This window comes from Eleginops maclovinus, chromosome 7 (assembly GCF_036324505.1).
Source record: "Eleginops maclovinus isolate JMC-PN-2008 ecotype Puerto Natales chromosome 7, JC_Emac_rtc_rv5, whole genome shotgun sequence".
In the NCBI taxonomy this organism is placed as follows: Eukaryota; Metazoa; Chordata; class Actinopteri; order Perciformes; family Eleginopidae; genus Eleginops; species Eleginops maclovinus.
This window is the reverse complement of record NC_086355.1, coordinates 9,364,499-9,386,513: the sequence shown is the minus strand read 5'-3', so window position 1 is coordinate 9,386,513 and position 22,015 is coordinate 9,364,499. Positions and strand designations below refer to the sequence as shown.

The following is a 22,015-nucleotide window of genomic DNA, read 5'->3' as shown; positions in this document are numbered from 1 at the left end:
ATCAGCTTTAATGGTCAGATACGTGCTTACACCTATAAGGAACAACAACACAATTAACAGTAAGATCTTAGTACAATGCAGAGTGCAAAGGGTGAGGATGCTACAGGTGGCATAGACAGCAAGGTGGATCTGACAGTGGCCTATATACATCAAATACGATTAATACAAATATTAGGAGCAGCCACATTACACAATTCTTTTTTTTTTCTGAAGCTGAACATTCATAGTTTTAAGTTTTTTTCATCAACATTTCATCTGTGTATATTTTTGCTGTCCTGGTTATTGTCTGCAGTCACAGTGCACCGTGTCCTCATGTGACCTGGCAGACAGGAAGCGCTCAGCTGCTGCCTCTCTTTCTGGAGCATCGCGTCTCGCGTTGGCTCCTTGGCCGGCACACCGCCCTGCAGACAGAAAAGGACAATAATTGGCTAAATATATATTTGGTGTCTTATACCTCGGCGGTCCCGTGTCATGCCCGCTGTCATCCTCGAGCCCAGCGCCTGCGCTAGTTCACTGCAGCTGACGTCACTCCCAGCATGGCGGTCAAGGTGACTCCGTCAATATTTCTTATCAGATATTCATTTTAAAGGCAGTAAAGCGGCCGTCGGATACGGAGGACAGCATGTATGGTCATACGCGTGGGTTTAAAGCTTTTGTCTTAAATGCAGCAGAATCCACTACTCTGGTGTTTCTGCATCTTTAGATAGGGGCATCTCTGCCAGCCTGCAGACATCTGTAGTTTTACTTCCTCTGTTGGATTTGCATATACAAGGAATATAATTTGAAGAAGTTTTATTTGCGGGATTTATTGACATGCATGATGTTAATAGGTGTTGTTACAGCCGTCGGTGGACGACCTTAAAAATCAAAGCCAAATAGTTACACCATGAACTTCAGTTTTATTGATTTAACATATGGCTTAGCATCCCTAAATGTTACATGTTAAATTAGGCTTCATTGTAATAATCAGACTCTGAAATATCTTTATAGCAAATTTGAACTTGTGTGTTACAGGTGCAATCAACAAAAAGGGCAGACCCCCATGACTTGAAGACTATTTTTCTGAAGGTAATACTGCTGCTCAAAGAAACCAAAAAATGTTGAGCATTTACTAACAAGGCAAAAACAGAAGTCTCACAACTTCACAAGTCTAACATGTTGCAGCTCGTGGGTGGTTTGTGTGTGGTGTCCATTGGGATACTAGATAGTTCAGTAAAGGTCACAAATGCTTTGACTAATTTAGGATCTGCTTAAACAGAGAATATCCCTCTTGCTTTGACTTGTGAGTGTTTTGATCTTCAGCATGTCATTGGATTTCTCATCACGCTCTGTCCGCTACCCTTCAAAAAAAACTAATCCCCTCCATTAGGGTGTGGGCTTGTTTACCCACACATGTCTTGTTTGCAGGATAAACTTGTCCCTCAAAGTAGGGACTCTGTTTGAGATGCAATTCGCCTTAAGGTCTCTGCACATCTCTTGACTCCACTATAAGTGGGCTGCTTAATTTGTAATGCATATTCAGGTGGAAGAGTTAATTACTGGAAGCTCATTCTGACTGCCTCTATAATTTGATTAAGAACTACTTGAGGCCTACTGTGAGGATAAATGGATACACAATCATGTGATGTGGCAATAAATTGCTTGGAATTAATATTTTCACTTAAAACATTAATTCAGCAGAGTGTATTGAATTGTAACCCTGAAAACACTTGGCTTGAAGGTCTCCTCCCACACTCTTGCTCTGTTTATTTCATGCTCTCTCTATCTGACTTGGCTCCCATGAGCGTGGCCTTTCTGTTGCCAGTTCATGTGGCGCTTGTGTTTCCAGATCTATCTCTGTTCCAACTCGAAACCCAACCCAGGCTCTATATTTAATCTTACGTCTTAAAGCCTGGCTGAGATCTCAGGTTTAGCACAGTGCTGTGTGAGCTGTGCATGTCTTTGCTTCAGTCACGTGAAACAGAGAAGCAACACATTGCTTGCACGCTGATGGTGATTGATTGTCACAAGTTTTAGGCAGTTAATCAATTTCAATTTGTTGTGTTAGCCTTGAAGTTGTTATGTGAGGATTATATGGTGTTTTATGTGTACCTGTATTGTGTTGTTATACATTCTGTTGATTCCTGAACTTGTGTTACACATTCCTGTACATATTAATGCACCAATAAATTGATGTCTTGGCCCAAATGTAAAATCAAAATGTCACCCCTTTTGACTATCCTTCCATTTAGAACAGGTTATGCTATCTAATATGTGTATTTACCACAAAGCAAACTATTAAATCCCGTTTCAGCAGGTTTTTATGGTCCTTAGAAGTCCACATGAAGTCATGATCCATTTTATCTCCTCCCTGTTGTGCTTTGTATCAATCTTGATTGGTGTGTGGTGTGGTGTGAGCATTGGATATATAATAACAAGACAATGTAGATCGATTTTTATTAGTAAGGCAGTTGATTCAGTAAAACAGCCCAAAATAATTAATTTTGGGTCCAGGTAAAGAATTGGGCTTGAGATTTTGTCAAAAGCTGTCTTTTTTTGTTCAAGTTTATTGTTTTGGCAGCCATGTGTACAGCACACCATGCATATTGAATTTGATCTATCTGTTGTAGAGGTAATTGTGTATCCTCTTTGAGATGAATATGGTCCTTCTGAGTGCAAGGATACATTTATCTCTCTCCTACATTAAGTCAAAGGAGGACAGACATTTGAAAGAGACGGCTACCTTTCAATTAATTCTGTTGTGATCGGATACAAAAAAGCATTGTATACATTTAGAAATATTGTTAAGCGGCAGTAAACTCAAACGAGTTGTGCCAGAATAGAAAAAAGATACAAACATCTTACTGTCATAAAAAAGAGAGACCAATTATCACCTCTTTTTCTCTTTGCATTTACATATTTTTCTTTCTAAACACTGTTATGTTATGAGACACCCACATTGTTTACAGCTCTGTCTGTGTCTCCTCTGCAGTATGCCAGTGTGTTCGAGGATGGAGAGCATTACATGACCCCCAGTGACTTTGTACAGAAGTACCTGGGTCTGCATGCACAACCTCAGCATAATCCCAAAACTGTGGAACTGCTAGCCGGGGTTGCTGACACTACGAAAGATGGGTGAGTGCCTACAGTGATGTAAGGAAAGTTGCTGCGGAAGTCCTCTTTAGATTTGTGATAACCAGTTAATGTATTTGTTTAAAACAATGTCTGTAGATCTCATTTTGATTTTACAGGGTTTCAATTTCCTCTCATCTTAATTCCCATTGTCAGCTGTAATAAATTGTTTTGGTATGAAGTAGCCTCTTGGTATTTCTTGTACGTTGATCGTTACATTTTGAATGATTTTCTCATTATCTTGACATTTCTCCAGCGGTCGCGATTATTTATTGAAGGCAGCCTCTGCTACTTAAGTAAATATTACATGCCATCGTTTTTTGTGTTGAGAGCACTGTAAGCACCAAGGGAAACTAGATTGTTTTGATTACATATTGTCAGCACAATACTACAGTACATGAATGAAGATTATTTCAAAAGACGACAAGCGTGTCAGAAGTGCGAAGCAGTGCCTTGTTAGATGTTAAGTGAGGATTATGTTGTGTTCATGTACTTACATTAGGTTGTAAACATTGTTTTCAAATTCCATTCCTGGGCCACACTTTTCTTTAAATTGTAATTCCCCCCACCCCGCCCCGCCGCCTCCAAAAACATACACATTTTCCTCATGTTGTATTCCTTTATCAACCTAGATCATTTTGGTGTGAGCTGCCCAGTGTTGGACATATCAGCAAAGATATACATAGCTTGGGGTGCTCAAAGTGCCGGGAAAAAAATACATATTTGATAAAAACAACAGCAATGTCCCTCTCCAGAAATCATGACCTCGTTACGCAGGTAGTTCAGAGACCTTTATGTGAGCAGTTTCTTGTAGGAGCTATTTTATTTTAATTAACTACATCTTCCAACCGTAACACTGTGCAGAAGGAAGCGTCTTCTACTCACTTCATCTACTCACATCTACTCAGGAACGAGAGGCTTTCCTGAGCATCCTAATGCTACAACTCAGCCGATGAGGATGCAATACATTTTTTTATCACAAATGCACTGCCAAAAAATAAAAGCCCTTCTACAAACAAAATAGGTCTAGGTTTGTGAATTATCTTGATTGGTTCTGATGTTTTGAATGAGTTTCTTTAATGTATTTTCTGGTACTTTGTGCACCACAACCCAAGTACCATCTAGTTCCTTTTATTGCAAGGAATGTATAACACACCAAAACTATATGGACTTTTTAGTAGCATTACAGGTAAGAGGACAAATGTAGTTTTGATATTGGTGTTTAGTAAGGGAAAACAGACTGTTAATGATTTATCTTAATAATGTTTGTAGAGTAAAAAGGTATCTTTATCAGGCAGTTTTACACCTGCAGCTAATCAATTTAAAATGAAGTGATAAGATAGCTGTGTGTATATTCATCTTTAATTCGAGTAGAGAGCAGCAGTTAGGCCTCCACTTTGTCTAATGAACAGCTAAAATAAATAAGTAATGGGGTAAAAAGATCTTTCTTAGCAAATAAGGGCTTTCAATTGTTGTCTTAAATAACATTAAAAAATGTTTGTTATAATAATATACGTGTATAGTTTATATAATAAATTATTAAATATAATCGTATACATTTTGAATTTCAACATGGATGAGTAATTCATGTGGCCTTTAATTTTAAAATGAACTTTCTGTGACAACTGGGCAAACTCTTGCTTGCTAATGAAGATCATTTAACGTGATTAAATGCTTTAGAAAATGAAATGGACCTGGGTGAATTGTTTTTCAAAAACAGTTTTATTGTCAAGAACGAATTTTGAAACTTAGCTGTAAAATAGATTTCATTTAACTTGCTGTCATTTAGTGATTTAGTATTTCTTTTTACTGTTTTTAATGTTTTGTTCAGTATTTTTTCTGTACTTTTGTCACAATCACTTTGTTCAGATAGCACTCTATCTCTTTCTGTCTTGTCCAAACAGACTGATCTCTTTCCAGGAGTTTTTGGCCTTTGAATCAGTTCTATGTGCCCCGGATGCTCTGTTCATTGTTGCCTTTCAATTGTTTGACAAGACTGGCACAGGGGACATCTCGTTTGGTATGTAAATGGTGATAACTTCATAAATGTAATTAAAGTTCTTTAAAAAAAAAAAAAAAAAGTTTGTATATATATATATATATATATATGTTCTGGTTTAAATGAATAATTAATAGAAAACTAAGATGAAAAATAATCCCCAATAAATCTGCATGAGGGGGGTTCAAGGTGTGTTTGAGTGTGATATTGATCGTTTCGGGCTGCAAGAGCTTTTCTTACTAAAGCATGTGTTTCCAATAAATGTAACTGCAGCCATTCCTTTTTTATGTATTACATATGCTAGTAGTCTCGTCTCAGGGCAAGACAGCAAGTGAGCTGTTTGGAACATCACATTATAACAAGCTCCATCTGACAAGCATAAAAATGAATCCAGCATGTCATAAATCCAGAGATACAGAGTCTTACAAAGAAGCTGCGGCTATGCTCTGTCTGTGCACTGAAATTGAGGCAGTGCTTCTACAGAAAACTTCCAGTATGGACTCAAAACCCTCAAAATGTAAAGTGGAGGATTGGAACTGTCAAACAGCACATTCAGCTTTGCAATCCAAATGGAGTATTTCCTCTACTTCAACAAGGTTTTCTACAAATGCAATCAGGATGTAAGATAGATAAAATTGTATCTTGCATGATTTCCCCCCCTCTCTTTTATCGCTCATTCATGTTTTACTCTTTCAGAGAATGTACGTGACATCTTCAGCCAGACTACAGTTCATCACCACATTACCTTCAACTGGGACTGTGAGTTCATCAAGCTTCACTTTGGCCATGAAAGGAAAAAGAGGCTCAGCTACTCAGAGTTCACCCAGTTTCTGCAGGTATATAATTGATATAACACTTTCTATAGGTTCTGTTATATGACCAATGCTGCTTGATAAGCCTGTAGCGAGTCAAACAAACAGACTGCGAAGCTCGTTTGATTTCCTGCCCAGAGTTAGAGAAAGATAATGATACCCCTCTCTTGTCTGTCAATCAAAAACTACCACAAGAAAGTCTAAAATATCCCCTTAACTCATTTTCAGTTTGTACATATTTTCTCTCGCCGAAGAGAGAGAAAACGAGGAAGACAAACTGGAGAAAGAGTCCTGTGTTATTAACCAAGTGTCTGTTGCACTTCCTCTGATGCAACATCTTCCTCTTTCTTTTTGCTTGATTGATGGTGACACCTCTTTGACCAAAATGCATTGCTACTGTTGCTTCTGACCAACTAAGATAACAGAAGAAGATATGAACCTTTATTTATCTCCATAGGGGGAAATTCAGTTTCCAAAAGAGCCAGTATTTGCCAGAACAGTTACTGTATTTAATGACAGTGAAAATAGATGCATTTTTTGTATAACATTTTAATTGCTATATGAAAAGTTGCTATATTTCGTTATACTCTGTTAAAAGTTGAGTAGTCTCAACAATGTAAATCCATTGACCTCAGCAGCTGATATTAAGAGCAACAGTTAAACAGATATGCAACATGATAAAATATCAGCATCACACAATGTATTGTACATTTATTTTTCATCTTAGAAAGTGCATGTCAATAGAATGCAAAACCATTCATAATGATCACCTTTATCCCGTGGCGAGGCTTTTTCCTCTTGCTGAGGGACAAATGGAAATGACGTAATGTGAACTGCATGCCGTATAAAATCTCTTAAGATAATGGTGTTGTGGTGTGGAGTTGCATCTCTTTAACCGTTCTAGCGGTTTGAGGTAGCCCAGTGTGCCATTAAGACACTTAACGTTGTTGTTTTGCTTTACTGGTTGCTGCCTGTATCTCACTGAGACCTCTGTGCTGTGAAATCGGCAGCAGCATTAGGGTCAGGCCTGGTTTGGAGTTGGGGGCTGCTGTGGAGAGGCTGGGTGGTCCGAGAGTTAGACAGGCTGCACTACAGTGTGGGATCCCTCAGAGCACTTTGTGGTTTATCATACTTGACTCAGGCTTCCCACTGCTACACCAAAGCCCCTAGTGTGTGTAGGTTTCGATTTACATCAATCATTTGTGTTGTCTTGTTTATCTGCCGTGTCTAAGCACATTTCATTTCTTAACATGAATATTACTTAAAAATATAAAACAGTACAGATCTATGTATAGACTAAAGTTTCTCAAACAGTCCTGGCTCTGCCACCTTGTGGTTGTGGCAGTATTTGGCTAACTTTAGTAAGTGCATTCAAGGTAGAGGTTTTATAAACTTAAAAAGTATGATGTTTGTGAGGGACGGCAAAGTATCGTACCCAACAATATAATCAGCAAACATTGTGAGGATTAATCTCCAGGAACAATCCACTGATTATCAGAACCAGAGTGTAAAGATGGAGCTGAATATTGCAGTTATGTTTCTCTGTGGTCCTCTGGTTGTATGCGATGAGCTCTGACAGCAGACGTTGACCCGGGGTCAGTATCCCCCTGCATCTCCATCTGATTGCATGGTTGTCATATTGAATCATTTTCCTGCGGACACACCTGCCGGCCGCCTCACCCTCCGCTCGGCTCGGCTCAAGGATCAGGCTTCTCGGGACATGGTTTCCATTAGTCTCCAGAGGGACTGTGGTGATTACAACAGCCAGTGTCTGATGCTGTCACATCTGATGCCTTTCACATCTGTCCAACACTGACATTATTACACTTTCATCCTCTAAAGTCAGATTTCCCTGTTCCCTTGTAATGCGATGCTCCTCATCACAGGAACACATTCTTTGCCTCTTTTGTCAGCTAACAGCTTGACCTCCTCTCTTTGTGTGTGGTGCTGCAGGAGCTGCAGTTGGAGCATGCCCGCCAGGCGTTTTCACAAAAAGACAAGAAAAAAAGTGGCACCATCACTGCTCTGGATTTCAGCGACATCATGGCCACCATCAGACACCACATGCTGACTCCATTTGTAGAAGAGAACCTGGTTTCAGTGAGTTTCAGAAAATGTTTTAAACCATTTGTTGAATGTTTGAATCTGATATAATTAGTCTTTTTATAATACAGAGCTTGATAACAAGAATAACCTCATTGTTTAACTGTTCAACCCAAAACTTTACTGCTTTGTTTCAGCACAGTCAGCACTCTTATAATATATTTTTTGCACAATGAACGCAGCTGTTTTCACCTAAATAGCTGTAAAAACACACTTTGCACATATCCTCAGCAGACGGTTTGCCACTATCTGGTTAACGTAGTGGAACATTTAGCACCTTTAGAGCCAGATATTTCCTCAGGAGATCAAAAACAGAGATAAAGGGATAATGAAAATAGGACTTTTGTCTAAATAAATAATAACTTAAAAAGTAATGCTATGACACTGTTATTTTAACAACTTCTTTCAGCTGCCCCCAAGTGGCCAACAAGTTGTATCAAAATGTTAAAGAAGAAAGTAAAAGCTTAGAATCCACTGAGTCTACAGTAAGCATGCTTTTAAAAAAAGCTGATTCCAAATACTGCAGCAGAGCTAGAAGCATTTGAAAACATGTAATCAAATCCAGTCGATGCTTCCCACACAGAAGCACTGACACACTTTTGATGGTTCTCCAGGCTGCAGGAGGCAGCACCTCCCACATGGTGAGCTTCTCCTACTTCAATGCCTTCAACGCCCTCCTCAACAACATGGAGCTGATCCGCAAAATTTACAGCACCGTCGCCGGCACTCACAGAGACACACATGTTACCAAAGGTACACCTGAGACACTCCCAACATCCAGGCAACGTTTCAAACGTGATGTGAAATGTAGCTGGGCGATGATGTCTTAACCTTTTTTTGACAGAGCGGTTTGAGAGAACACACAGGAAACATTTACTGTAGCACTAAATTACAAAGGTAAATGAATATTTTTAACCTGGTAATCAGATCACCTTCCACATGTATACCTGTGTAACTGATAGTGGTGCTGACAGTCACACTGATCCTAATCTACTTTCTCCCTATGGATTCCCTCCTTCTAGAAAAGGGATATTGCAAATAGTATTTGCAAATTATTCTTGTTATACATAATTCTAAACATATCAGACTGAGTGTAAAGCAAACACTCACATTTTTCTGTCGGTCGCTGTTAAGTATATCATTGCAGTACTTGAGGTGACAGAAGCAGGCTTTTAAGCAAACATTGCAATCCTTGGACCTGGCAGGAAGGTCTTTGTGGGGGAAGTGAATAACTAACTCTTTTCCCTCCTTCAACAACAACCATTAGAATTTCCTATTAGAAAGACCACCTGATGGTAATAGAGCTTCTCAGCAGTCAACAGTAAAGCACTGTATATAAAGCACATATGAAAGAGTGACACAGGCTGCTGCTGAGGGAATGCAAGGTCAGTTAATCTACTCCTGCCACATCCAGAATGGAGTAAATGGATTTTAAAATGTCTCAATAGTATCCTGAAATAACTTGATAGCACAAACATTTACAGTACATAAAACAAACAAGAAACAGTGTTTGCAATACTATTTGATGCTACCCTGCTGTAGAAAGTACCTGACGTGGCTAACCCCTCTGCTTCCTCAAATCCTGTTTGCATCTTTTAATTTTCTTCTTCTGTTTGTTGCATTGCAGAGGAGTTTGTTCATGCTGCCAACAAGTTTGGTCAAATCACTCCGATGGAGATTGACATCCTGTATCAGCTCGCTGGTCTCCACACTCACTCTGGGTAAGACCCTGAATTACACTTTTAACCCTTTAGAATCCGTCTATTGACCTGTGACATATGTACCTTTTCAAGTATTATTTGAATGCTGCTGGCATAAATCAGACTTTGTGCTGTTAGTCCTGGAAAGAAAGATACCTTGTATATGGGGTATGGACAGTCAAAACGCCTCTAGCAAGTGTAGGTAGCTGTATAAAAGTAACATCATCTGATTAATACAAAACACTTCAATCAGTTGAACTAGTGTGGCTAACATCAAGGTTATTGTAGTCCTTGGTATGATGGACTACAAGCCAACGACGATGTCAAGAGAGACATTCACGAGACTCTGTACACATAAAATGTACAAAATGCACAATATATAGAACAAGACAGTTTGAAAAACGCTAAATAAAGAGAGGAATGCTTAAACAAATCTGTAAAACACCTAGACCTAGACTCCAAAAACACATTTATCTTAACATTAGCACTTAGCATCTTAGCACCTTTGTCTTACAGTCACCCTGGTAGCTTTTGCTGCTGTTCTCTCAAATCCACCAAGGGTAGACAAACAATTTCAACATTACCTTGTTATTTTTTAATCTACTATAAATATGTTGCAGGTCCTTTTATTGGCTGTAAAATAAAGTTATTGCTCATTCATTTTAACAACAGTGGCTCCACTGGCTGATTTACAAGACAAACATAAAACATGCATACAGACTTTATGATGCGTCAGGCCAGTGGGGAATACTTGTGTCTCAAACTCTGAGTAACAAAACACTTTCATTTACTTGCTGGGCCACGGGCACTCATCCAGCTTTGTTTGTCTGTTGTTTATATAAGCTTGAATTAAAGTTGCTGTAACTTGAAGTTATATGCCAGTAAAAGGTCTGTGGAAAATCTTACGTCACTGGCTGCAGCTCGCAGGAGATGCAGGGCTTTCTGCTTTTTCCTGGCCTAATTTCTTCCCTCCCCTGCTGTTATGTGTTAAGGCGGCTGAACCATGCAGACATCGAGAGGATAGCCCCGTTGGAGGAAGGAGACATGCCTTACCACCTAGCAGAGACCCAGAGACAGGTAGCCTGCCTGACTCCTCTAATACACCTCACGTCCTCCTGCCTTTTATCAAAAGCCTTTTTCTCTGCTCCCTCTGCTTCCTTCTCAGAAAGGAGCTAAAAAGGGAAAATGTTCAGCAGCTGAATTAGCAGAGTGCCCATGTTTTTTCTTCCCTTGTGAAGTGCATTACTTTGACTCCCAGATAAAAGTACACCAATTATAGTTATAGAAGAGGAATGGATTGTCGCGTTGCACCTCTCCATGAAAGGCTCTCCCTCCTTTATTCAGTATAGCCGCACATACACATGAGCTGCAATCACACATCTGAGAAGCTAATAAGAGGCTTTTATCAGTGTGGGGCTTGAGGAGTTTTAGGAGCCTTTAGAAAAGTCTGCTAATGGCAGGAGGGGAGTGGGAGTCAAGGTGGATGTGGGTGAACAAAATAGTTCCTGCCTCCACCGGATAACACGGCTCTATATCAGGCTGTGGTCAGAGCTTTCAGGCCACTCATGCTCCTGGGACTCACACTCAGAGGTCTGGAATCTGATTCCTTTTGGGGGGATGCTGCAATTCTCAGGCCTGCCCTTTAGTGGAAGTAGGCTAATTGTTTAAACCCTTTGATCAAGACCTCGATCTTGTTAGCATGCAACCCTTGGTGGAAGCATCTGGGAAGAGGAAAAAAAACAATCTGCTCTACTCCCCTCTTCGCATCTGGTCTTGGAGAAGTTACTCAGCGCCTCAACCTGCACACACACATACTTTAACAGAGAATCACTCGGACTGTGTAATATTCATGTAGATACTTATCTGGACATGGAAAAGGCTTGTGGGGCTAATCTGTTCCCCTTGTACCAAAGTGAAAACAAAGGGGCTCTGCTTTCAACATCAAACACCAATCCAGAGATCAAGTAGATAAGGGAGAAACTAAACTTTGTTGTAAAAATAAAAGAAGATCTTTAGCTCTTGGCCTCCAACATGCAGCATGTGTGGAAAACTCAGCTGCAGGTTCACACAGTCATTTACTGTATCCAGACTGGCCTGTCTGTGACATTTAATACCGGCAGATGATGAATTAGACGTTATGTGACATTCCATTGCCTCCCTCCGTTGTTGAGTTCTGCACAGCATTTTCTTTCCACGATGTATCTGGTTCGCTATAGTTTAATAGCCAGCCGATTCATGGTTAGTGTTCCGAACCCCCCCTTGTCTTTCTCCAGATTCTTTTGACCACTGGTGTCTTTTTCTCCTACACAGCACCCTCGCGAAACGTCTCGGCCCATCTGGCTCCAGGCTGCAGAGTGTGCCTACAGGTTTTCTCTGGGCTCAATCGCTGGAGGTGAGTGACATGTCTGCAGCGGAGCCCCCGGCCCGCCCGAGGGGTAACCTTAGCCGGCCAGACTGGCGCGCTGAGGCCCTGGGGCCGGCCATTGTGCTGTATCTGAGAAGGGTTGGGATGTGAGGCTCCGGCATTGTGCTGCCGTGCCACCGGTGGCTCCAGGCTGTCGTTGGAGTCGGAGCTCTGGAATGACACAAATCTTCCGGAACCGCACTCTCTGGAATCTCTGTCTAATTACACTGGAAGCACTGATACAAGGAACGTCTGACATAACTGCACAGTTGTGTGTGTGTGTGTGTGTGTGTGTGTGTGTGTGTGTGTGTGTGTGTGTGTGTGTGTGTGTGTGTGTGTGTGTGTGTGCGCTCTCTCTTAAACACGCAAAGACTTATCAATCCTCATTCACCAGAGGCCAATTCATGCAGGGTCAAAAAGAGAAATATACCGTAGTTATCTGGTGGTGATACTGCCATAGAAAAGCTCTTCCTCACCCGGCCTCTGTGCTGACTGAGGTGTTTGCATGTTCGAGAGGAGAGGTTTCACAGCAGCCTTTGATGTCAGACAAGACAAGACAAGTAAAGCTGCTACAGAGCAGAGTTTAGTGTAACTTGCTGCAGCGTTGCCTCCTCAAACAGTTTTCCCACAGTTACCAGATTTCCTAATAAGAGCTCAATTACAGTTTTTTTAATAGTTTATTCTAGATTACTAATCGACCTCTCCCCAAACATTTCTGTAGAATTATTATTGCAGGAACATTTTGTAAGACAATAACAAATGAAAAAGGGTGACGAGATGACTTATATGCACCAAGGGAACTGTGTTAGAGCTCCAAAAGGTTGTTTTAGAGATGAAGAGATTAGTTAATCTTTAAATGGATCTAGAGAAAATAAATTTAGAAAAGCAACCATTTTTGTCAAGCAAAAAGGCTAAATATTAACCAGTTTTAGCTTCTTAAATGTGAGGATTTGCTGCTATTCTTGCAGAAATTATAAGATATATTTAGGATTTGGACTTTTGTTAGGTCAAAACATGGAAAGTAAAGATGCCAAATTGGTCTTTGTGAAATTAAAATGAGGATTTTAAACTGTTTCTGACGTTAAATAGAAAAAACAATTAAATAATAATAATAATTAATAATGACACAAAATGACCCTTAGAGTTGTAAGTATGTGTTTAAGAAAACCATACAAGGTAATACATCTGAGTTAACATAATTATGTAAAATGTTGTTGAGATGATTCCTGAAAATGTATTTCTATAAAAACAAAACAAAGATTTCCACCATTAACAGCAAATGTGTGTGTTTTGTAGCGACCGGTGCCACGGCTGTGTACCCCATCGATCTGGTGAAGACGCGCATGCAGAACCAGCGCTCCACAGGTTCCTTCGTAGGAGAGCTGATGTACAAGAACAGCTTTGACTGTGCGAAGAAAGTGCTCCGCTACGAGGGCTTCTTCGGATTCTACAGAGGTAATCCTTAGCAGATTTTACAGTGCGTAAAAGGAAATCTGTGCAGGCCAACATATGGCTCTCGTGCAAAACAAACCGTCTGATGGGAAAGCATTAGGATTTGTCAGTGTGCTAATATCAGCAGCATAGTTTGCTAATTGATACCAGAAACCTTTGCCCTCCCTGTTCAGCGGTGAATAAAGCAACACCCAGGGGTCGCGTTTTCATTATTTCGATAGCTGGGAGAGCTCCCTGAGGAAAACGAGCAGCAGAACTCATGTAGCAGCAGTGTGTGATCTGCCTCTGCCTGGCTGTGTGATAATGGTGCTGAAGGCTTGTGATATACAACACTTCTACCCTCGGGCTGCTCAGATGAGGGAAGTCAAGACTGCCATCTACTGCTACCTCCTCCACTGCAGCTCTTTGTTGCTCTGATCTGCTCCCCTCTGCCTTCCTGCCTCCTCTCTTGCACATGATAAGAGGGTGATTGACTTGGAGACAGACACGCTCGGCTGTTTTCTGGCTGCATACCAGCAGCAGTCACTCAGCAGCTCCTTCAGAAGTTTATCTGGCTTGATGAAGGACAGACGGTGAAACAGTATGGCGGTTATCGCCACCGTAGCACCCAGCCACCCCCCCCCTCCACCCTCGATCTTGTCCGTGACCACACAGCTCTCTCTGTTCCTCACCAACAGTGGGATCAGGCCTCAACAATGCTGATCCCATACACACCACTAGTGTCATATTTTTGGACTTTTGTTAACTTTCAATGGGACCTTTGTATTGTAATGCATCTGATGTATCAGCCACATCTGTAAATATTTATGGGTTTGTTTTACGCACACAAGAACCCTGCAGCTTACATTGTTCTAGCTGTCAGTAGATGCATTCATTCAGCGAAGATAAAAAATGTGCATTCATTTGGAGCCAGACTCTGTCTCTCTCGCTCTCTCTCTCTCTCTCCGTCTCTCTCTGCCAGGTAATCTAATGGTACCTATGAATAATATTTTGCAGGTCTGCTCCCGCAGCTCATCGGCGTTGCCCCGGAGAAAGCTATCAAACTCACGGCAAGTCATTCCACTGTGTAGCTCAAAAAGTTGCTCCGAATAATTCACTGTGAATGAAAAACATGCACACAGCGCAGGAGAAACACACTATCTGCAATCAAGATTTGACTGCAACCACAAGTTAACATTAATGCCCTGCTATCAACATTGGGATTGTGTCTCATCTGCCTTTTTTCTTCATGTCTTTTATTTTCAGGTGAATGATTTTGTCAGAGACAAGTTCACCACAGACGATAATACCATCGTTCTGCCTGGGGAGATTCTCGCTGGTGGATGTGTAAGCACTACTTTAGGGATCTTTTTTAAATTCAGTCTATAAATGAACCAGGAACCAAGTAAAGGAACACTGAAAATATGTGCAAAATATACATGATTTTGAATAATTGTTTAAATATTGGACATTATTTTACGATGGTAAACAATACCATTTAAATGCTACTACTAATTTAAATCCTACATTTAAAATGAGATTTTCCGTGTATAATGGACTAGCTTTTTCCCTTATAGGATAAATATATATTTTTAAACTACATGCATATTGGATGCACATTATGATATACATTTTTTAAAACTCTCTATACTGTGGTGGATGAAGTATTCAGATTATTTAGGTAAATTTACCAAAACTGCAATATGAAAACAAGTAAATGTTCTTCATTGAGAATCCCAAAGACTTATTAGCTAAATGTTCTTTATCAGAAGTAAATAAACTGATGTTGCAGAACAATAGTCATTGTGTAGCGTAAACATACACATGTACCTCATATTGAGTAATAGATTAGATGTACTTAATAACACTTCACTAGAAATTATAAAGGAAAACATAATTCAGAGTGTTGTTTGTATGTTGATGATGGACCTTGGAGAGTTTTTCATCCTAATATGATTTGAACTCGTTTGTATTTAAGCCACATTATCCAGATTATCTAGTTGTTATTTATTTGAGATGTTAGCATTTTTTATTCTCTCACATGGTCATCATTTAAACTCCCTCAATGATCACTCATTCATTTGGTTTGTGTAAGGAGTTGTATTTCTTGGCTCCTAAACTGAAATATTATTTTTGGCAACCTACATTTCGGCATACTCAATGTAATTTTTGCCCCTGAATCATAGATTATTTTTTTGTTTATCTTGACTAAATTGTCAAATAATAACACCTTTGAGTGCAACTCTAGATTAAAGATGTAATTCCTTCACTCTGGCTGTGGGGAAGTGAAACAGGCCGTCCTTGCAGCAGAGCCTGCAGGTTGCTCACAGAGGAGCGGGGTCTGCGGGGTCATGACCCCTGTCAGGGTGTAATTGTAGGAAGAGGCCCTGGAGGGTCCTGGATGAAGCTGGCTCTAGCTCAGTGTGATTGAGTTTGACAACGCGGTACATACCTGAGGCGTGGTCACACTGCAGGACAACAAGGATGTTTCCAATACATGTTAACATCTCAGGATACATTCAATCTATGGCCTGTATTACTTTTACATTTTATCATATGAACAGGATGAAATCTTCACGTTTTTTTAAGAAAGTTAAAAGTGTGTTTAATCTGTTGGTCAACTATCACTCCCATCAGAGGAGAAGGAGATAAAAGAGACGGGTCGAATGCATCAATCTTCAGAGCGGCGGATATTCCCCCCTTCCACTTTGAAAATGACTAAATGTGCCAGATCTTTTTTTAGACCATTGCTCGGATGTTTACAGATAAGACCCCTGCCCTGAATGTCACCAGCAGCCATCCTGGGGCCTGATTAGATTTGGGGAGGGTGATAAATGTGTCTGAGTCAGAGGATGCTGTGCCTTCAGGGCATTGCTCGCCCGGACCCCAAGCAGTCCGAGTGATTCAGTGCTCTCCCCTGGGAATTGGGGTGAATTGGGGAAGTGTGCGGGGCGAGGCCAGGCTAGGCCGCTCACCCTGCAACAGGAGGTGCCTCAGGGGGGGCGAGGGGGCAGAGGGCCGATGCCAGGGTCACAGCCTCCCAACCATGAGCCAGGGCTTCTCTTCACCCTACGCCTGCTCTGCTCTGACCCCGGTTGTTCCTCTATCAATGGCTGCTTTTTCCTCCTCCTGTCAAGGCCACTCTCGTACTATATGGAATCAGATCATGGGGAAAAGGTGCCCTTTGTGCTGAAGTTTACTGAGATAATTAGAAAATGCTTACACATCATTACATTTTCACCCAAAAGTTCACCCCTCAGATGTGTAAGCTCACTTTGTCCAAGAAGTCTGAGTGCATAAAAACCACCATTCAGCTGTTTGTTTGTCCTGCTCCTCCTGCAGGCTGGAGCTTCCCAGGTGATTTTCACCAATCCCCTGGAGATCGTTAAGATCCGTCTGCAGGTGGCTGGAGAGATCACCACGGGCCCCAGGGTCGGAGCCCTGACTGTTGTGAGAGAGCTGGGCTTCTTTGGCCTTTACAAGGTAGGTCAGCACCTCTGCAGCACCGGGACGTCTGCAGCATCCACCGCTGCCACACAAGGGCAAAGGTGCAACACTAAAAACATGGGGGGTTTATTCATTGTGCAGTGTTTAGAGTCACAATAGAACAGGTTTGGGGGAAGACATTTTTAGACAACAATCTAAAAATAACTAATAATTAAAGTGGCAGTAAAGACAGCTTTCTTTCAAACAATTACATAAATGATTATTTAGTATACAGTTGCAAATCTAATTAACTATTAATAAACCAACAATTCAGCTACACTTTTCAGTAATAGTAACAATACCACAATACGGCACTAAGATCAAAATAAAGGGCCCTTCATGCAAAATACTACCTAAAATAAGTAAAATCAGTATAATTTTCGCAGGTTCAACTTTTTAAAGTAAAAGTGGTTATTATTTCTGATGCATTAACTGTCAAAAAGTATTTTTATATCATTCTTTAGTTGATTGAGTTATTTCATCTATATTGTTGGGTACTTTAATTGCTAAAAATGCTAGTTTTTGAAAGATATTTATGCATAAAGAATTATTATTGTGCAAATACAAAAAACGAAAATAAATACAGTTCTTCATAAAATACATTTTCCTTTTCACAATTGTATATTAACATGTGATTGGATGTTTACTCCTGTAATGATGCATACATAAAATATTGTTGTATTGGAACAAAGATTTGTGTGTGTACACAGACATAATGGAGGGATCAGACCATCACATTTTAATATGAAACCTTCCTTTTGCTGACTGTTTGCAATTTTCAAATGCAGTGTCAAACATGCAAAAAGGAGCTGTGGCTAAAAACCAAAAGCAAATTAGTGAGGGATTATGCTCTGCTACTGCTCCTTTTCCAGGTCCTTGTGGGTTTACTTGCTGCTTAAGTCATGTGTTCATACTCCATATTTTAATGAGTAGCAGACAGTGTGTGGCTTGTTAAAAAAAGAAAAGCTGACTTCCTCTTGGCAGAAGAACCCAGCACACCAGGGTCCATGGCTGTGCTCTCTGTGTGTGTGTGTGTGTGTGTGTGTGTGTGTGTGTGTGTGTGTGTGTGTGTGTGTGTGTGTGTGTGTGTGTGTGTGTGTGTGTGTGTGTGTGTGATGGATCTCTCTCTGGAGGCCCAGTGCTGCAGCTCTGCCTGGGGGCTCTTTGGCTCCATCATCAACACTAAAGCCCCCTGTAGGTTGAACAAGACGGCTCCCAGACCACTTAATCCCCAAGACAAACCTCCTCAACGACTCCCTCATGATGTATATGTATTTAAATTGATCTTCTTTTTTTTCTCTTAGGGAGCCAAAGCTTGCTTCCTGCGTGACATCCCCTTTCTCCGCCATCTACTTTCCTGTTTATGCCCACACCAAGGCGAAACTGGCAGATGAGGACGGAAGGCTGGGGGCTCTACAGCTGCTCACTGCTGGAGCTATCGCAGGTAACAAACATCTGGAAAGCTCAGCGTCTCTGGAGATTAAATGAGGGAAGTGTCACATTTTCTGCCCCAAGAAATGCATTTTTGTTTCCACTTCTTTGTACTTCCTTATTTATCTCCTATTGTATCTCCAACATCTGTAAGCGTATTATTTTTAATAATGGATTGTAATTTTTTTCAGTTAAATGACAGAAAATACTTATTTATTATTTTAAATTTTGCATCTTCAAATTCCATATGTTGTTCTTCCAACAGCCCTAGGCCTAAATATATTTCATTTACTATCATTTATGTGAAAGAGAAGCAGCAAATCTTCACATTTGAGAAACTGAAACTAGTGAATATTTGGCATTTTAACTTGAAGAAAGACAGGAATGAGCTAGTTATTTTCAAAAATAAATGTATTCCCTGTATTGGAAGACCCTTGCTGTATAGAAAATGTATATACAGTGCTTTTGTCATATCACACTATAGCACAATACCCATTTCAAGCCCTGCATGATGCTACAGCAGGGATGTGAGGATGTGACACCCATCTGTGCATAGTGAGAGTGCTTCATTATGTGTGTTGTGAAACGTCTCCTCAGGTATACCGGCGGCTTCGCTGGTGACCCCTGCTGATGTCATCAAGACCAGGCTCCAGGTGGCGGCCCGAGCAGGCCAGACGTCCTACAGCGGTGTGATCGACTGCTTCAGGAAGATCCTCAAGGAGGAAGGTTTCAGGGCGTTTTGGAAGGGCACAGGAGGTAAATGCACACGCACACGCACGCACACACACAGTCCTATAAATGGTTTCATGACTGGGAGATGGGAGATGAGGCTCGCTGTGGTGGCTGTAATTGTCCAGAATACACAGAAAGAATATTAAATCCTACATTGCTCTTTTTTTACCATCTTCCATTAGCTCGAGTCTGCAGATCTTCACCGCAGTTTGGTGTAACCCTGGTGACTTATGAACTGTTACAGAGATGGCTTTACCTGGACTTTGGAGGACAGTAAGTACTCTAACCAAGTAACCAAGTACATTTACTCAAGTGCTGCAGCCTTACGTACAATTATGCTTTATACTTCTACTTCACTTAATAGAGGCAAAGATTGTACTTTGTACTCAATTAAAATGATCAGATAACTCTAGCTACTTTGGAGATTTGGAATTACTACCACCAACTATTAATAAGAAAGTATTTATCATGTATTATAAGAGGTTAGGATTAATGTATGAATTGGAGAAATTCAGAGCCAACCCGGCAGTATAAACAGTAAAAAAAAAATACAACTAAAAAAAACAAGCGCTTCCTTTACCAGATGTAACAATAACGTGATAACACACCTATAATATGTATTGATATGGATGAGGCTGTTGTGCAGAGTAATTACTTTTACTTGCCTACTAAATTGAGATTTTACTAAATTGAGATTTTATGTGCGGGACTTTTACTTGTTGTAGAGATTTCTTAGCTTTTGTACTTTCACTTAAGTAAAACATCTATTTCTTAGCCCACCTCTGAATTTAACCCGATCTTCACAGGTAACTACCTCTATTCAGCATTAAGAAGTGTCTCACCCTAGTCTCACTCTCTCCTCAGTCGTCCTGCCGGCTCTGAGCCCACTCACAAACCAATAGTCCCCGACCTCCCCTCTGTGACGGCAGACCATGTGGGCGGCTACTATCTGGCTGCTGCAACCTTTGCCGGCGTGGAGAGGAAGTTTGGTCTGCACCTGCCCAAGTTCAAGTCTTCTGGAGAGGAGGCAATCAAAGCAGCGGTGCATGTTACAGAGCCCGAGGCTTCATAAGGCTCACCGTGGTTAGGTTTACTTTAGGTTTTTCCTCAAATGAATCTATTGAGCCACGTTTAAATGCGATTGAGCGGTTGTCTTAATTTGAATGCTGCACGAGTATGGCTTTATGGCATTTTCTTTACATAGCTTGCACAACTTTACTGTACATATTGTACTTCTGCACAGAGGAACAGTATGGCATGACAAATGATTGTAACTGCGCTTCCTGGTGTGCAATAGCTTTGGTGTGCATGTGTCAGCTAATCTTCAGAAACACAAGGATGTACAGATGTTTCAAAAGTGTTCATTTTGAAAACATGACCAGGGACTCGGAAAATAATTTAAATGTATTTATTGTATTTTATTGAAATAAATCATTCAAACTGTTTGTTCCTACAGTGTGAAAAGCACATTATCAGTTTTGACACCAACATTTGAGATTCTTCAGGAAACAAACCGCCTCTGTTCAGATCCTGTCAACAAACGACATCCCCGAGCAGTTACAGCATACATGATCATCTTCTTAGGCATTAAGGATATTCCAACTATCTCCAGTCTAACCAGCTGCACCAATTAAGAGAACACTGGTGCAGTATAGAACAATATAGAAAGTAGAAAGACATCTGGATTTCAGTATTTTACAATCAAGTGAATATAAGGTTATCAAGTCTAAAAGGAATGGAGATGACAACATGGTTCTACAGTTATTAGTTTACATTCCCCGTGTTAAGATGTGATTGCTTTACTACAACTTTGGTGGAAATGGGGCTGAGCTATGAGTGTTAACGATTATGTATTGAAATAAATCTCAAAAATAAGGCGCATGAACGAAGACAGGTGGGGTTTTACAATCAAAAATTAAACATTAAGGCATCTTGTTGAAAGAAGGACAACTGGTTTTGTGTTTTGTGAGTTTGGCTTCATGTTAGTGTCGGAGGTGGATATCTCTGACGCACGTGTTAATCCGAGGAAGACGGTCCAGCTAACTGAGAAGGCCTCCAAATAAGCAGGTGTAAGGAATCAAAAGGTCATTCTGATCTTTTTTCCTCCGTTCATGTTGTCATCACATCTTTTCCTGGGGCTGATGAGTGCGCCACTGGTCCCTTAAACATCACCTCTGTGGCGAGTAGATCAGGCGGCCAGACGCTGAGCCGCCAGCTCCTCCGCATCATCTCTGTTCTCGTTGATCTCTGCCAGCGTGCGAACAAAACGGGTCCACTCGTCGATTCGTGGAACCGCAGTTTGCTGGAGGGGGTTAATAATAAAAGCTCAAATACAGGAAGGATCACAGCTAATGCTCATTATGGTATTGATATGGAAAATAGCTTAGTTACATAAACAAAAGAACCATTTGAGTTCAATTCACTACCGCTGCTGATTTAATCACTAATCATGACAGGATGAAAAGAGGCAGAATTGATAATTACTAAAAGACTGAGCACACCCAAAAGAAGAGAGTCATGCCATCTCACCTCTCCGACATCATACACGAGAACTCGTCCATCAGAGTCTCCCACAGCGATTTCTTTGCCAGAATGAGCCCATCTCACTCTGTTCAGAGCCGGGTTACCCTCCACTGTGACGCTGGCAGTAGGAACCTAAAACAACAATGAAAAGAGGGAGAATATGTTCTGCAACCTTTATTTTTCAAATTCTATTTAGCAAAGAAGAATATCTAAGATTTGACAGTGGCTGTAGACGCTTCCCTTTAGATTCAAAGGAAATCTGAAAACGGAAATACGTGTGAGC

The 22,015-nt window shown here is 40.7% G+C and overlaps 2 protein-coding genes across 2 annotated transcripts in view; one reads left to right on the top strand and one right to left on the bottom strand.

Moving 5' to 3' along the window:
* The first annotated feature begins 307 nt into the window (after positions 1-307).
* Positions 308-20,652, top strand: LOC134867129 (electrogenic aspartate/glutamate antiporter SLC25A12, mitochondrial-like). The gene is given in 19 exon segments (XM_063887472.1): positions 308-548; positions 1,015-1,068; positions 2,972-3,114; positions 5,016-5,131; positions 5,807-5,946; positions 7,876-8,022; positions 8,640-8,778; positions 9,653-9,746; positions 10,718-10,802; positions 12,036-12,117; positions 13,426-13,584; positions 14,578-14,630; positions 14,827-14,907; positions 16,903-17,043; positions 18,351-18,380; positions 18,382-18,490; positions 19,075-19,233; positions 19,392-19,482; positions 20,074-20,652. Coding segments are annotated over 19 exon segments (2,043 nt in total). The 5' UTR covers positions 308-536; the 3' UTR covers positions 20,282-20,652.
* Positions 20,604-22,015, bottom strand: part of dync1i2a (dynein, cytoplasmic 1, intermediate chain 2a) — an 18,315-nt gene continuing 16,903 nt past the window's right edge. Inside the window, exons 16-17 of the mRNA XM_063887477.1 lie at positions 21,739-21,864; positions 20,604-21,511 (exon numbers count right to left, since the gene is read on the bottom strand). Coding sequence (XP_063743547.1) covers positions 21,398-21,511; positions 21,739-21,864 — 240 coding nt within the window. The 3' untranslated portion in view covers positions 20,604-21,397. The remainder of the gene's footprint in view (positions 21,512-21,738; positions 21,865-22,015) is intronic.